The sequence below is a fragment of the Equus asinus genome, chromosome 6, assembly GCF_041296235.1.
Source record: "Equus asinus isolate D_3611 breed Donkey chromosome 6, EquAss-T2T_v2, whole genome shotgun sequence".
Lineage (NCBI taxonomy): Eukaryota > Metazoa > Chordata > Mammalia > Perissodactyla > Equidae > Equus > Equus asinus.
The window spans coordinates 60,725,381-60,742,120 of NC_091795.1; the positions used below are offsets into that span (position 1 = coordinate 60,725,381).

General features: G+C 35.8%; 1 protein-coding gene across 35 annotated transcripts in view; it reads left to right on the plus strand.

The window, feature by feature from the left end:
- NRXN1 (neurexin 1) overlaps window positions 1-16,740 on the plus strand; it is a 1,069,254-nt gene that overhangs the window by 1,012,970 nt on the left and 39,544 nt on the right. The window contains exon 1 of one of the 35 annotated variants that reach the window (XM_044772417.2): window positions 2,238-2,476. The exons of 33 other annotated variants lie outside the window; for them this stretch is intronic. In XM_044772417.2, coding sequence (XP_044628352.1) covers window positions 2,444-2,476 — 33 coding nt within the window. In that variant the 5' untranslated portion in view covers window positions 2,238-2,443. Of the gene's footprint in view, window positions 1-2,237; window positions 2,477-16,740 lie in introns of those variants that run through there. One more of the 35 variants, XM_044772418.2, reaches the window with a different exon arrangement.

Below are 16,740 nucleotides of genomic sequence, written 5' to 3' on the forward strand. Positions count from 1 at the left end.
TTAGAAAAGTAATACGTAGACTCGATGAAAAAATGTACAAAATGGTAGCTAATAAAAGGGTGCCTTAGTCCCATCTTTGAACTCAGCTCCCTTCCTCAGATTTAACCACTATTAACCGATCTTTTGTCTTTACATAAGTTTCCTTTGCATATGAAACTATATATTTGCATATATAATGTGTATATAGCCTTCATACAATTGAAAATTTGTACCTTTAATTTTCATTTAAATAATACATCATAGAGATACCTTCATATAAGCACATATGAATTCACCACATTTAAAAAATATTTTATATTTATATATAAATGCTTATTTATATATATAAAATATTTTATATATTTTAATCATTGCAGAGTATTTTGACTGTAAGGATGTACCAGAACTTAGCTGATCAGTTCATTATTGATGACTATTTAGGTGGTTTCCAGTTTTTGGATATTATGATATTGCAATGAACAGGTTTGATGTGATGTTTTATTATTGTTGTTTTCTTTTTGATGAGAAGTGCTCTGAGCCATTATCTTTTCCTTTTTAGTTTTTTTTTTTTTAAAGATTGGCACCTGAGCTAACATCTGTTGCCAGTCTTCTACTTTTTTTTCCTTATAGTTGTATATTCTAGTTGTAAGTGCCTCTAGTTGTGGCATGTGGGATGCTGCCTCAGCATGGCTTGATGAGCCATGCTATGTCCACGCCCAGGATCTGAACCAGTGAAACCCTGGGCTGCCGCAGCAGAGCATTCAAACTTAACCACTCATTCGGCCACGGGGCCAGCCTTTATCTTTTCTTTTAAAAGAATAAAGTTTGATTGTTGAGGATTAAGTTATTATTGAATAAATAGGGCAATGGATTGGGCATAAAACAATATATATTTTAAAGAACTTGGAAAATGCTTTATTATTTCCTGATGGTCAATATTAAAGAAAAGAAAGGGAGGAAAGCAATTTGCAAAAAACTTGACAGGGTTCAGTCTTTCAGGAAGGTGTTTAAAAATTAGTTGCCAAGACAAAATGAGCTTTGGAATCTCAGCATTCTAAAGCTCAGTGACAGTTTAATTCTGATAGCACACCTATCAGTGTTTAGTCTCAGATTTTTTTTCCAAGTAGTGTTAGGTGACTCTAAAAGGAGTTAGAATTAATCTATGAAAATGCATGGATATCATTAAAGCTGGACAATGAAGAAGAAGAAAGAGAAGCGCTCCAGGTACTTTTTCTGATATAAATGTTATTCCTGAAAATTGCTCAATGTTTATTTTGAGCATTTCTTTTTTTTTAAATCTCCGTAATACTGTCATTTGAAACACATCATGGTCTCATCACTTATAACCTTCCCTGTCAGACTGGACACAGTCATCTGAGTTACCTTGAAGAACTGTGCAACATGTTTGTTACTACAGTATGACCAATAGAAGCAGATGTATTGGGTGATAATATTTCCACATTGTATTCCAGATATATATCCTTTGCTTATCAAAGAATTATTTTAAATTTTGGAGCAAAGGCAAAAAATAAGTACATATTTCTATCACTGGCTAACACATTTATTCTTCAGGCTCTGGGAAACAGGCTGTGTATCCTTAGGTGCTTGTTTTTTTTTAATGTTTAATGATTGATAAAATGGCATATTTACTGGGACTTGAATTGTCTTTAAAGAGAAACAGTTCTAATTGGCCAAAGAGCATAATAATGTACTTCTTAGTGTTGCATAATTGCCTTTACACAATCATCCCATAAAAATGCTCATTATAAACATGGCATTCAAAAAAATGTCATTCATTAACTTGGAAATAAAATTATAATTACAATTATAAAGCTTCAAGGTGATTCTGTTAGGAGGGTTGCATGCTAATTGCACAGTTTAAGATTTCTAATTTAACATTAGGTGAAAACACAATAATCTTCTGAAGGAAAGCACATAAGAATTTAAGGACTGGGATGTTAAAAAAAATACTTTCCCTTCTGCTCCGCAATCACACTGGATTCGAAAGTAATATAAAAAAAAATTCCCTATGCATGAAAATAGGTCTCTATTTGGGTCAGGGGTTTAGAGAGATGTCCATTCCCCTATGCAGTCCTAACCAGGGAGCAAATTCAACAGCAGCGACCACCTAGACTTTTTGAGCGGGGCACGGGCTGGGCTGTGTACCAACAACCTCGTCAACTGCAGACGGAACTGCAGCATCCCTTCCTGCAGTAGCGCGTCAGCCATTGGCTCCTCGGTGACACGTGACTGATCGAGCCTTTTCTGTGTCTTTTCTCGCCCATCTGTGTGCAGGGCACTGATAGGCCAGGCTGATGCGCAGGCAATTTATCATCTTGATCTCCCACTGAGTCAGGGAGCTCTCCTGTCACCAGTATTGATTTCAGAGGATGGACTAAATTTCCTAGGATTTCCATTAAGAATTAAGAAAAAAGCTCTAAGCACGCAGGGTAGCCAGACAGACATGGATATGAGATGGCACTGTGAAAACTCGCAGGTAGCTTCTTCTGTCACAGCCGGTGCTCAGCACAGCTTAGAGCTGCAGCATGCAGGGTTTAAGATACCAGAAGCTTAAGAACAATAGTAATGAAAATAAGAATAAACTCTTTTGGATAAACTAATTTTAAGATTTATATTAAAGTATTTCTTCTTGGAGGTTGCATGTCAAATTTCTGCACGCTCTATATGAAATATAGAAAGGTTGTTTAAAATTTTTAAATGTCCTTAAACCCTGAGCATGGTTGCTTTTAGTTTTGTTTGCTGCTTTATGTGAGCTTCAGAGAATTTTTTAGCATGCTTGTCGCAAAAACAACCAAAAATTGTGTGTGTGTATATGTATATGTGTACTAAGTTGGTTCAAGTAAAAGCATGAATAAAAGCTGCTTTCAATACTTGCCAGGCTGCTTTATTATTGTTAATGGCTTGGTGATAATTTTGCCTAAATATGCTTAGATTCTGACCGTGCATGCTTTTGCTGCAGAATGAGATTTTCGTTGAGAATTTGTAAAGGTGGAATGTCTGACTTAAATGGATGTTTAGTACAACAGAAAATGTATTAGTGATCAATGATTAAACCTGATTAACTAATGGAATTATTTCATGATGGTAAGATTTGAGTAACATTTATTTACACGAACTAATTCTGCTTACTGAAAAAAAGTGCTTGTCTGGGGATTAATGAAAGTGTTTATATTTTTAAAATGTAAATTTTGATTATTTCAAAGATAATAAGATTTCAGTTTTTAAAATGCATCCGAGGTGAAAGAATTAAAAACATTTTTTTAATTTTAGCCTAGGAGTGGATTCTAAAACTGTTTGTGTATGCGAGAGATCCTGTGCGTGTTCATGTGTGTGTGAATTCTTTGGGGAATTGTTTGATACTCTCCTAGCTGGTTCTTATTCTGGTAAAGAGGGAAAATGCCTTGGCATTCAAATATTTCTTAGGCCCAAGGGAATTAGAGCTAGCAGAAGCAAGAGTATGGCCAGATGGGATTGGCACGCTTGGCAGTGAGTGGAGACAATAGGTGGGGGCGGAGCAGATGGAAGACAGAAGGGATTGCTTGTCAGAAAAGGGGGGGGCGGGGGAAGGGTGTGCTTAATAGTGAAGGAAGCCTGGCCTTTCTTTTCAAGGGAACTTCTGATTGCATCTTCCTTTAATTATGAGACAGAATGTTATGTCTGTTGTGACAGCTATTTTTCATTAAATTGGGTGGCCCAGGCTTCGTAGACTAGGGAAGAAATCCCATGAATGGAAGTTGTTTTAGCAGATTATAAATGATGGGCTGTCTATTTGTTGTTGTTTGTAACCTTTTTCTCTTTCCCATGTTCAGGAAATGTAGGAGCAAAATTGAAATTAAAATATCATATTATTTGAGTTGGTGATATCTAAATATAAATATGGCAACAACTACTAAACTTATGTACCAGACCGTAGATGCTTCAAGCATCTGTAGAGTTTACTGACTTTTTCCCTAAGTAAACTTTCAGTTGTGAAAATATTAAGAGCCCATGCTGACTAATCTACTATTATTTTACTTCTGGTTTATAAATAGATATTCATTTCTAGAATAACTTTGGATGTTTTGTTTAAGTATTTGTTGATTTTATCATGAAGACTCGGGGCTTGACCCATGCCCAGTTCAAATTCCGAAATGAAATTAATCTCTCAGCATCCTTCATCAAGCCTTCTGTCACCTACATGCCCAGAGAACTGGGCACAGCCGTTGTCCAGAAATGTCATAGGATGGGGATAGAATGAAAATCAATTTACTTCTAAATTCTATGATTTTAATGGTTTTTTTCAAAATTTTAAGGCGAACATAGATACAATTTGCAGTCCTAAGTACAACTGAATCTGACCAAAACTAGGCTGTTAAAATGTACCAATAAAACACTAATTTAAAAAGATTAAGTATACACCTTTTGGTCCATGGGTCACCCACAGCTCACTTAATGATTTGGTTGGTGGACTTTGGCATTTCCATTCTCCAAAGGAAGTGTTGCCATGTGGCGTGGCTCTTTTGACTTACCGTTGAACTTTAGCTTTTAAACCTTGGCTTGATAAGGAATTATGAAGTAGGTAAGAAAGTGAAAACCTGTACCTTTCATAGTCTGAGGTAAATTCAAGATAATTTACTCAAATCATTTATACTGACTTTCCCAGAGTTAAAGAATTATGCCAATTTCCTACACTCTCTGTAGTCCTTCCCCTCCACGCTCCATCCTCAAAAATTAATGAAAGAGTCCACTAAGCAGCAAAATTCTCCTGACTTGGCAAACTTCCTCTAATGTTTTTAGACAGAAATAGCACCTGCAGACAGATTTGGACAGATATTTACATTTTGGAGGATTGACTGGTGTTCATTAAGCAAGATGACCCAGTGTTAAAGAATAAATATTTTCATTGACTTTGCACAATCGAGATTGCCTAATGGGCTAAGAACCACAGTCTCCTTACGGGCAGAGTGGAATGAAACGAGAAGAGCCCTGAAGCGGTATTAAATCCTGGTCACAATAGCATTTGGGCTCAACTGCCAAGCAAATTTCTCACCAAGACATTAACCAGGGAAATGCTTACATATTTACAAAGTAATTAGTGATGTTGCAGTGCATATTAAGGATGTTTTGGGTAGTTATGATGAAATGTTACTGTCTGTGTGCTTTCCATATGCTCCTTTAATTTACGAAATGTGCTCATCCCACAGCATCTGGGTGCGTTTATAACTACAAGTGCAATCAATTAACTATATGATGGATGCAGTAGGCAGAATGCTAATTGATGGGAAAAGCCCTCTTCACTTATGCTTTGTAGTTTTCAAATGGGAAAAAAGCTTGTAGCCAAGGACTTTCAGCCTTTGTCTATATTAAGTTTAAATGTTTCAGGAACCTAAGCTTGCATTCTGCCCATTTGGAAAATGACTCATTTGAAACAAACTTTTGCCCTGTCAAAATGAGTGCTCTTAATTCCAACATTACGAGGACTAGCAAGACCCATACGTGAACAGTGTGAGTGAATATTTAATTATACTTAAGCAAATGGTACCTTCAGTTTTCTCTTACATTTCTCCTTTCCCTTTCTCCCTGTCTTTTCCCTCTGCTGTTTACCTATCAGTTATGGACTGGTATGCCATTTGCTCCAGATCTCAAGATTACTGAACATAAACAATAAGCTATGCATAAATTCAGCAGAGTATAATGACACCAAGTTCTGCTGTCTACGTTTTTGTATATATTTAGGCTTTGAATTTCTTCGATTTCTACTAAGGTTACCATATTGACCAAGAAAGATTGATGTTGCTTTCTGCTATCTTATTTACATTACTTGACATTTGATATTTGAATCTCGTGAAGGCTCCTTTCCCTCATCACTGACACAGAGTGGAGCCAAGCACAATATTATCGAGTAGATAGGCAATTTCCAGTACATGGAATAATTGGGGAGAGTCACAGACAATCATAAACCCATGGCTATCTCTAGAGTCCCTTAGCAAATTAAGACAGTATGAGTCCAAACTGAATAATAACCATGGAAAAGGAAAAATATATGAGAGATGTTTTCTATCTGTGTCAAAAATTATGTGATTATCACTACACATTTCCATTTGCTCCTCAAATTTTCACCTTGATTTGAATTCACTTGATTAAACATTAGTATCTCAGAACTATTTTCCCAAAATCAATTATACGTTTTTGTTTTCATTGTTGTTGTATATATTTTTGATATCCCAGATTAAACCATAATTTAATTATTTTCTTGATAACCAAAGGGCTCAAATGCTTTTCTTACTATTTTCCCACAACTATAATGTAATGTCTTTTTTTATAAAAGTTCCATTACTTTAGGTATTGCTTAGTTTAAAAGGCAAAAACTACATATAATGGTGGGAATGATTTGAATATTATTTTGGGAGACTAAAAGAAATCATTCCTAAAGTCCAGATTCTCTCACCTTTATTTCCACTGCTTTTTTGTTAAAACATGATGGGTTTGTAGGATACCACAGTCTTAGCTCTTAGTGTATTTCAGACTTTTGACTGAAAATGATGATTATCTACGTTCACAGCCCAGATTTACTAGTAAGCTCATGGATAAAGGGGGAGTTTAATGGTATGGGAAGATGCCTTCACTTCTCTGGTCTCCATGCTTTTAAAATTGAAAACTCTGCTAGGGCTTCAAAGCATTGCCTTCCCAATCAATCATCCCATGAAATGAATTTTCTTAAAATAAAAAAATATTGATTATGTATACAAAATATAGATTAAGTATTTAAACACTATGTGTATATAATAAAGTGTGTATTATATATACAAAACTAAGACCACCTTTGTGACTCCAAAATGCTACCATTTTATTGTCAGGTAAAAAATTTTGCCTAAGAATTTTGATTTTTTTAAAAAGCTCTTTATTTTGGAATTGCATGGGTATAGCCTCAAGCATCAGTTCTCAATTACCCATGTGTGAACTACCTACATTATGGATTACCTTGCACGACTAGATGTGCTTTCTAGACCAAGCATCCTTTTAGTGGCTTAGAAATCATTGTTTTCAACTACATACTATGACTTCTCTCAATTAGCACAGCTAGACTTGAGTGGATCACATATCCCTTAGGTTTGTAGTAGGACTATAATATTTTCAGAATTGAACGTAGTATGTGTATGAATACGTGTGTCTTTATAAAACACTGCTAAATACATAGCTGCCAAATGATATGTTAAAAGGATACATATAACAAACTAGAAATTTTAGGAGGAATAGCTACTCTCGGCTTTGCCAAGAGTTTTCTTAGCCTTCAAGAAGTATACCATCTCTTTCCAGGATCTTGATGATTGTAATATATAAGCAATTACTAAGCACCTATCTCAGTGTTTTTGTATATTTAATAATTAAGGTCTGTTAAAATATCTACTGGCTGATTGATCTATACAGAACTCTGCTAGATGTCATGGGTGACTCAAAGGGAATTAAGACACTTGCTGCCTTAAAAGTCCAGTTGAAGAGTCAGAACAAACACACATAAAACTAGAGGAGTACAGAAGGCTGAACATTGTTACCTGTAGTATCAACTAATGAACGCACATTTGCTGAGCATCTGCTATGCATTTCCTGGTAGGTTTGGAGAAAGGAGAATTCAATTGGGTTCAATATGGGCTAAGTAGATGCACTGATCTTAGTCTGCTGTATGTTCTCTGTGTTTGTTTGAGCAGACCTAGTTATCCAGTCACAAAATAAAAAGTAACACAAAATCAGGTCAAATCAGGTGGGCTACACATCCCATAACACCACTACCAATCTCTAAAGTGGCACTTAGGGCATTGAGGGTATTTGAATATGAAGCAAGGTCCCAAGTAGCTTGTCTGAAAATCAGTCAAGGTGGTTGTTTCCTGTCCTACATGTTCTCAGGACAGCATATTGATTTCTTAAAAGCCGGTTTTTGTGCTTTATGAATAATAAAAGTAATGCAAAATGTGTACAATGTTTTATTTAAAAATCACCTTCGTATTTAGTATGTATTCATTCTCTTTATTCATTAAAATTAGCCATTGTTACTAAATGTTTTCCTTTAAAAAATGAGAAATTAGTTTCCTTTTACTGATAGGATGATTTGAAATATTGTCATTTTTCTAATAGTAAATTAGACACTTTGGAGTAAGTATTATTATCTCAGGCCACTAGGGTATAATTGAGAGTGTTTGTAAATTACTCCAGCAATAAGTATTAATGTTCCTGATTCTACTTTCTTCTCTATCTTTGATTCTTTTTTCTTTTTGAAGGGTACCCATGGAAAAGACAATAGAATGTGGGTGGGTATAGGCAGGAAGCAAAGGGTCTGGCCTTGAGTGAAACCATTTTGAATGAGTGATAATTATTTAAACAGTCTATGCATGTTACTGAAATGGTTATCAATACTATTATTTCCTCAGGAAATGGTTTAAAATACAGTGAATAATTATGGGAAACTTCATGAACCATTCATTAGAACTGACTAAAGTAAGACATAGGTGTAAAATATCAAACTGAATAGTTTTTGTTTACCTTTCCAGATCTCAAGCTGGAGGTAGTAAGCTTAGGTCCTTGTTTAAAGGCATCCACACAACAAGGGTTTCCTAGATTCCTGACCTTCTGGTTTTCCACATAACCAGTAAGATTTCAGTTGCAATAGAGAGTGTCATTTTAAACAGAAAACTACTGATGCAATAACAAAATAAATACTGACTTTAGCCTCTCTCTCTCTACCCAGCAATTCCCTAAATGATGAGTCAACTCTTTGTAGTACTTTAGGAAGAGAGACAAGGGTTTAAAATGATAAGATGAAGTGGAAAAGTATATGCTTGGTTTATTTGAAAGTCTGCAGTGTAAGGACATTTCCAAAGACGTGCCATTTAAATGAGGATAATACATGTTTTATGTCCGTAAATATTACAAAAGGGAGGGGTTTATAGATTGCATTTTCATGGTGGTGGTTGTGTATTTTTTTCCTTTATGAATATATCTGGATCTTTTTTTGATGAGAATTATTTTATAAATACCAGTTTTGCCAACTTATATGTAATATATAAGATTGATCAGATCAGTGGGCTTGTTTTATTTTTTATTTTTTAAATAAATGTTTCTATTTATTTATTTATTTGTGAGGAAGATTCACCCTGAGCTAACATCCATTGGTGATGCTCCTCTATTTTTTTTTCTTTTTTGCTTGAGGAAGATTAGCCCTGAGTTAACATCTGTGCCTGACTTCCTTCACTTTGTACGTGGGATGCCTCCACAGCAGGGCTGATGAGTGGAATAGGTCCGCACTTGGGATTCGAACCCACAAACCCAGGCCGCCAAAGCTGAGCACGCAGAACTTTGACCACCTGGCCGCAGGGCCAGCCTCTAAATAAATGTTTTAATTTGGACAATTTAAATACATAGAAATGTTGCAAACATAGGGAATTCACACTTCATCCAGCTTCCCTTAACGTGAATGTCTTTTTGAAGCATTGTACATTTGTCAATGCTGAGAAATTAATATTCAGTATGCCCTTTGAAAAATCATTTATTTTTAGAGTTTTTATCTCATAGATGCCACTGAGTGTCATCAGACTACTTTTGGAAAATGTCTATATCACTTGGTTTGATTCCCATCAATACCTAAGAGAATCCTTCTCACTGGGCTACCCAGAATTTCTACTCAGAAACATTCAATCAAGTCATTTTAGGAGGAAAAACAATTAACAGAAAAGCAATCCTTTTTGTTCGTACCTGTTTTTTCCTTCCCACCTTTATAAATGTTGGCTTCATTTTGAATCTTTTTTCTTTTCTGTTGCCTGGGGAAATTTATACCCTTCTCAGTCTAGAATGCTCTCCTAAATTTCAGACCTACCCTTACAGCCGCTCCAAATTCACCTCAAAGTCAACATGTCCCAATGTGAACAGTTGTTTTTGGGGAGCTTATTTAATTTTAAAGCATTCTTTTAATTGATTTATGTAAAGACATTGTACTGGAGAAAGTTTTACTGCTACTGGTGTGATGAAGACCAACTACTTAATTTTCTGGTACATGAATTCCTCATTTGTAAGGTGAGGAGTTTGAAGCTCTAATACTTTATGATTTTAGAGTGTGAATAAATGTGGATTTTCTTTAAAAGAAAAATTTTTATGGAAATGTGGTCTTAAAACATAGACTGCTTTTCATTTTGTTGAATCATCTTCCCTGAATTTTGAGATGAATTTGCATCTGGGATTTTCTTAAGGAATTTTCATTTTGAAACTAGTGTGAGAATAATTCCAGTCATGGCTGGTGTTAATTAGAGAGAAAATCCCTTTCCATTTCCATCATGAAGAAAACAGAGAGTCATTAACATTCTATGGGTAAGGCTGGTAGATTTCAGAGAATTAGTGATTTGGTAATCCTAGAGACTCACAACAGGAAATGCTATGGAAGAAACAACGTCTTTTCATTTTAACATCATCTTGCCAAATGAGGAAAATGTTTGCAGTGTGTGCACCACAAAAGCAAGCAAAATTTTGTGAAAACAAAGAAAGGGGCCTCATACTGCCTGTTCTTCTCCTTGTGTTCCAAAACCTTCACCTTTGCTAAGAGACCTTGAAAATATTTCAAACGTATTTTTCATACAATGAATGCCAAAAGAGCTAAATTATTCATTGTAAGTGAAAATATTTATTACCATGTGTCAAGAAACTCTGATTCCCTCTTTGGTGTTCCTAATAGGAATCCTGTGGTATAAAATCATGGGCTGAATCTACTAAATAATTACCCAGTGAATACTGTACCTACCATGTGTATTTTTAGGCTTTATAGCAATAAATATTTTATAAAGTGCTGCATAGTGTGGACTAAAAGTTCTTCATCCCCAAATCAGTTTCAGATTCTTCTCTGAGAAATGAGGTGCACTGTGGCTCCTAATGGAAGTGGGAAGGAAAGTGGTGACATAAGCAATCAACAACACAGTCTGAGAAAAATTCTCATTACTGATAAAGATTTGTGAAAAAATAAATTTAGTAAATGCCAAATGAAGGTTCTCAGAGAACAAGACTTTGTAAGCATTTTTCTACAAATGTGAAAAAGAAAGTCGGTTTATATTGGGAGTAAAAGTTTAGATGTGTAGGACAAACTATTTTTATGGATGCTCACAATTTATTAAAAAGCTAATGTAGATGCAAGTATCTATAGTAATTGGAATTGGAATTATCTATAGCAGGTATCTATAGAAATTGGAATCTTTAGCAGAGAAATATTCTTAGACACAAGGATGGAATTAGAACTTTGACATCATTTCAAGACTTCTTAGTGTATGGAAGGTGTAGTGATTGCATTTTTATTTTATTTTTTTCCTATTTGTTGTCAGCATCTAAACATAGACTATTTACCCCGTGCCCCGCCTCCCTCCATCAGGATTTGGTGAATGCTCAGGGAAACCAGCATTTTGGAACACAAATTAATATGTACAGTAGAGGTTTAGCTTTTAATGTGATCTTATAATGATAGGTTTGACTTCCAGAAGAACTTGACGCAACTTGAAACACCCACTTTAAACATTCCCCAGACCCTGCAAGTTTACGAAGCCCTGTGGCACTAGGGAGAACAAAGAAGGGCAAGGCATTATGAGGTGTGGTAACCACACACTTCTCCGCCAGCTCTTCGTTATGGCCACGTGAAGTATAGGCCTGAATTCTGTTGCAGCAGCTCTGGAACATGTGACCAATTTACCACCCTTAGTGTCTTTCTTGGCGAATCGCCCATTACATATTTTATGCTTTTATTGGGCATAATTCCTCTTACCACTTTAAATTTACTATAACTGGTAGAATTAACTCTGAGAAAAGTATGCATGGGTTCTGAAAGGATTTCATCAGATAATTCACCATTCCTTGCCCATTTTAATTAAGGTGACTGAGAAACTGCCTCTGTTTGTTTTACCTTATATTGTTTGGTGAAGGATGTTCAAGAACAGGAAAATCCTCCACTAGGCACTTTTCTGTTCCGTGTCTTAAGGTTTGGTGTTTAAGAGGAGTAAAGTCTTTGCTGCCACAAGAGAGCTAAACTGGAAAGACACAGCTTAGTTGGCTAGTCCTGGAGCAGAGCTGGTTTGATGGTGGACTGTCTTACTTGTACATTTTATATTGCTTCTTTTCTCTTAAACCCCTTTCTAGAATTTTGAAACCAAGACCTGTTTCACCTCTCACGGAGTGAGACATTAATCCTGCTTTCCTAAGTCTGCACTACCTCTCTCATGTGTCTCATTTGTAGAAAGGACTGAGACACCCAGCCACTATCCAGATAAAGATGGAGGGACCCTTTTCCATCCTTTTCTCCTTCCTTCTGCTCATTCTCTTTCTTCATAATTTCTTGTTTGCTTTCCTCTTTTCTTATACTATGCTTCTACCACAAGTCTACTAGTGGCATCTACTGCTTTCTTTAGCCCCATGTGTGTCACTTAAGAATCAAATTTTGAAACCAGTATATAGCTATAAAATTGCTAAGTCACTACCCATCATTTTTAGACCTCATGGAGATCAGGAGAATCCTCTGAATTCTGTAACATTGGAAGGAACTGTATTTGCCACAACTCAGTTCATAAATGAATAGGATTCTGCAGGATTTTAGGAATGGAAAGTAAGATTACTCAGCATAGGGGTAGCTAGTTGGCCAGAAATTACAGAGTCCTCAGGACATAAACATTGGGAATTTAATTTTTAGTAAACCCCTAATGCTTCCTTTTTAATTTTGTTGATTTCGTTTTGTTTTATTTGTATTTTGTTTTAATTTTCTTTTTTAAATCAAGGGCATAATATTCATTGTTATTGTTGTTGAACATTTTAGTTATTTGGTGTTTTAATCCTTAGGATTCAATATTCAAGGATGAATAACAGAAGGGTAGGCAAAAATGGTGTTACTAGTAACAAAATGTCGTGTGACAGTTTCCCTCTTTGAATCATGGTGAAATAGTCATTATTCTAACTACCTTAAAGCCACTGTTTTAGGTATCTATCATGTTGAGCTGAAAAGTAAATCTTTTAGAACCAATACATTTAATTTCATTGATAAAACATCAGGGCCTGTATATTGGCCTTTCATCTTTGTCTGCAAGCCATTTCATGAAATTGAAGATTATTGTATTTACGTATGTAGGCATGAATTATGTATTTAAATATTTTTTAAATGTTTATTTTGAAATAATTATGGATTCACAATAAATTGCAAAGAAAGATAAAGGGAGATCCCTTGCACCCTTTACCCAGCCTCTCCTCATGTTAACATCTTGTATAACTAGTCTAATATCAAAACCAGAATATTGACATTGCTATAAATATTAGAGCTTATTCAGACTGCATCAGTTATGCATGCAGTTATGTGTGTGTGTAGTTCTATGCAATTTCATCACATGTGTAGCTTCTTGTAACCACCACAACAATCAAGATAATTAACTGTGCAATTACCACAAGACTCCCTCATGTTACCTTTGATTATTACATTTTAAAGGGATCGAGGGGTCATCTATTCTAACCTACTTATATTGGGCTGCGGAATGGTTTCCCCCAGATCAATGTGTTAGATAATGATTGAATTCCTAGTTGAATCTCAGAGTGCTGTGTCCTATCCTAGACCAGTTTCAGGCATCCCACCTTACATTCTCAATTTATAAAGCAGGCAATTGTTGTTCTACAAGTTTGAAGATAAGAGATTTGAAATAAACAAAAGTTTTACAGTAGTTGAGTTGACCTATTCATCACAATTCTGGATTTAAAAAAAACTAATATTCTAATTCTATTACTGGGTGCATAACGAGTTAAGGAAACATCAACCTATCAATGGAAGCACTAGGTAAGTATTTCAGACAAAGCCTGTGTATGATAGAGGTAATCCATGTTGCTTCGTAGGGACTTAACATGGTGGCTAAGGCGGGGAAGGTAGTTATTACCTATAAAGAAGCCCAGAGATTTAGCTACAAATTATATAATCAGTACTCTCCACCCAAAGAATTGAATGTCTCCTCCCTCCCATTCACAGAAAACACACCAAATTATTTGAGAATTCTTTTCTCTTTCCAGTTTGCCCTTAATGTTCACTTTAATTTAGTTGTCATTTATGACTATTAAGGTGAGGTTGGGGGAGAATTTGGGAACTGGGGGTCACTGCATGTGATTTGACACACTCACCTATTCCATGTCCATTTTGGAACCATTTTTGATGCTACTTACATTGGGAATGAATCTGGTTATAGAAGAGTAGAACAGAAATTATTTGGAAAGAGTGTAGGATCAAAGACTTCTATATCAGCATCATAGAAATTAGAGATATAAAGCACCCATTAGCTGATTTGCCCTATTTCCATAGAAATTGCAATGAACATTTTTCAAAAGACCTAATCTATTTTTGTTTAAAATAAATGGGAACTCAATGTAGATTCTTGTTAGAGCTTGAAACTGCTGATTGTTGTGTTTTTCGGGTTGTTTTTCTCTTTAGATCCACTTGACAGTTTGCATAGCTAATTACTGTGTTCTCATTTGTTTAATTCCAGCATTGCTGCGGGTTTTTTAGAGTGGGGGAGAGGAGAGGAGCACTACTGCCATTTTAAAGTACATCAACAAACTGTTAAATCAAGGAGTATGGGGGATAGAGAGAATGGTTACATGTGTGTGCATATGTGTTTTGGACGATGGGTCAAAGTTAAAGCGGCAAAGTGAATTTTGAATAACTGCCAGGCTTTGGTAGGTAATAATACCTTTGTGAAGGTTTGGGCAGTAACCAAATGCAGGAGGTGGTGGGGTCCCTTGTGGCCTCATTTTGTGTAGGGCACTTTGAAACGTGATGGGTCATTTACAGCAAAAGCTTTTGTTAGGAAAACTAAAGAATATATACTCTTAGAAATCCAGTGGGGTTTTTTTGCTGGTGAATACATTCTTAAAAAATTGTCTTAATTTGTATAGTATAATTTTAGATGGAAAAAGCCTCGTAATTAGAAGAGAATTTGCTAAGAATTATTTCTTACACCAAACAGATAGCTTTAAAACTTTCCAAATTTAGGGTTCTGTGGATTCCATTTATGGGGAGAAAATGCTTTTGTCAAGAATCACTGCTTTTTTGCCAATGAATCATGAGTCCATTGTGCAGGTTTTGGAATTTAGAAGAATCAACCGAAACTTTAAGAACAATTAAGGTAGCTGAAATTAGATAAGCTGATTTCCTTTCTCTGTCTTTTTGTTATTGGTGGTGGTTGTACTGCTTTTTCTGGAGGGGGAGCATTTGATTTAATGACTAGAATTACACACTTTAACCTTCTTTCCTGCATTATAGGATGGGATCCTTTTAAAAAGATACTCCACAATTCATTAAACTGAAAATTTGCTTTAATTGAGCATCCCTAAAGAATTATCATGCTTCTTTAAGGATATGTCCATTTTGAATGAGGATATTAATGTGAAATTCAGTAGAAAATTTTTACAGCTATTTTGTATTGGGAGTGCAACTCCGTGTTTGCAACAATGGTGAAAATAATTATTGTTGAGTTTCTGTATACAGCTTCTCTCAGAGCTGCCAAACTGGTGAGAGTGGCCAGCTAAGGGCAGATAATGAATGACTAGATCTCCACATTTGCATAAATAAGTAAATAGATAGATAGATAGATGATAGTATTTTTGTGGTTTCTCGTTGCTATAAGCAACAGAGACAGTTATTTCCAAACCTTTCAAGACACAATGAATGGCAAATATTGAGCCTCCACATATGAACTTGGTTGAATGCTTGAGAGCTAAGATGAAACTCATACACATTCTTACAAACCATTGCCATGGCAACATACTAAAATTTCCAAGGTCTGTCTCCCCTGAGTCTGCACCTGCAGTTAGTTTATTATGAAACAAAAAGAAGGGCTTTCTAACTTGAAAATGCTTTGCAATGGTTGGGAGTATGTTTTGAAATAAAGTGGAGTTTAAAAGTTGAAAGCAAAATAGAACATTCGGAGAAAAAGTACATTTGAATTCTTCATGCACTATTTGGCTTTTTTTCCCCTCCCACCTCACAATATTCTAGGCAAGGGCAAATGTGGATAGTCTACCTATTGTGGGTATTGGGATCTTGAGGTTATGCCCACTTTAATGACAAACGTTCTGCCTCCTGACAGGCTAGAGATAACATGTGCATGTCTTGTATGCTAATAATGAAGGCAAGAACAGCTAAAGTTTATTTAGTGTTTCTTATGCACCAGGAACAGGATTAAGTACTTCATTGATCATAATTGTCTTAATTCTTACAACTACACTGCAAAAATTGGTACTCCATTTTACAAATGAGAGGTTAAATGAATCACCCAAATTCTCACAGAACCAGATTTAAACTTGGGTCCAACTTCAATGTCCGTACACGGAATCACTAGGGAGCAGTGTTACAAGATCCCCAAATCAATACTTTCTTGTCATTGCCCTCAAGTCAATTCTGACTCCTAGCGACCCTGTGTACAGCAGAGCGGATCCCTGCCCTGTCTTTTTGCACCATCCTCTCACCTTCCAGCACTCTGTCAGACAATGCTCCGCTGCTATACGTAGGACTTTCATGTCAAATTTTCAATTTTCAAGTAAAAAGCTGGTCCTAGGAAACCAGAAAATGGGCTACCACAGAAAGCATCTGTCTCTTTGCTAAGGATACACTAAGTGAATCACCCACCCTGGGTAAATACAGTGGAACCCCTCCATGGCAGCATCAGGTTCTACCTGGAAGTACAAGCCAGGGTACCTCCCAGTCTTTCAGGTAACAAGGAG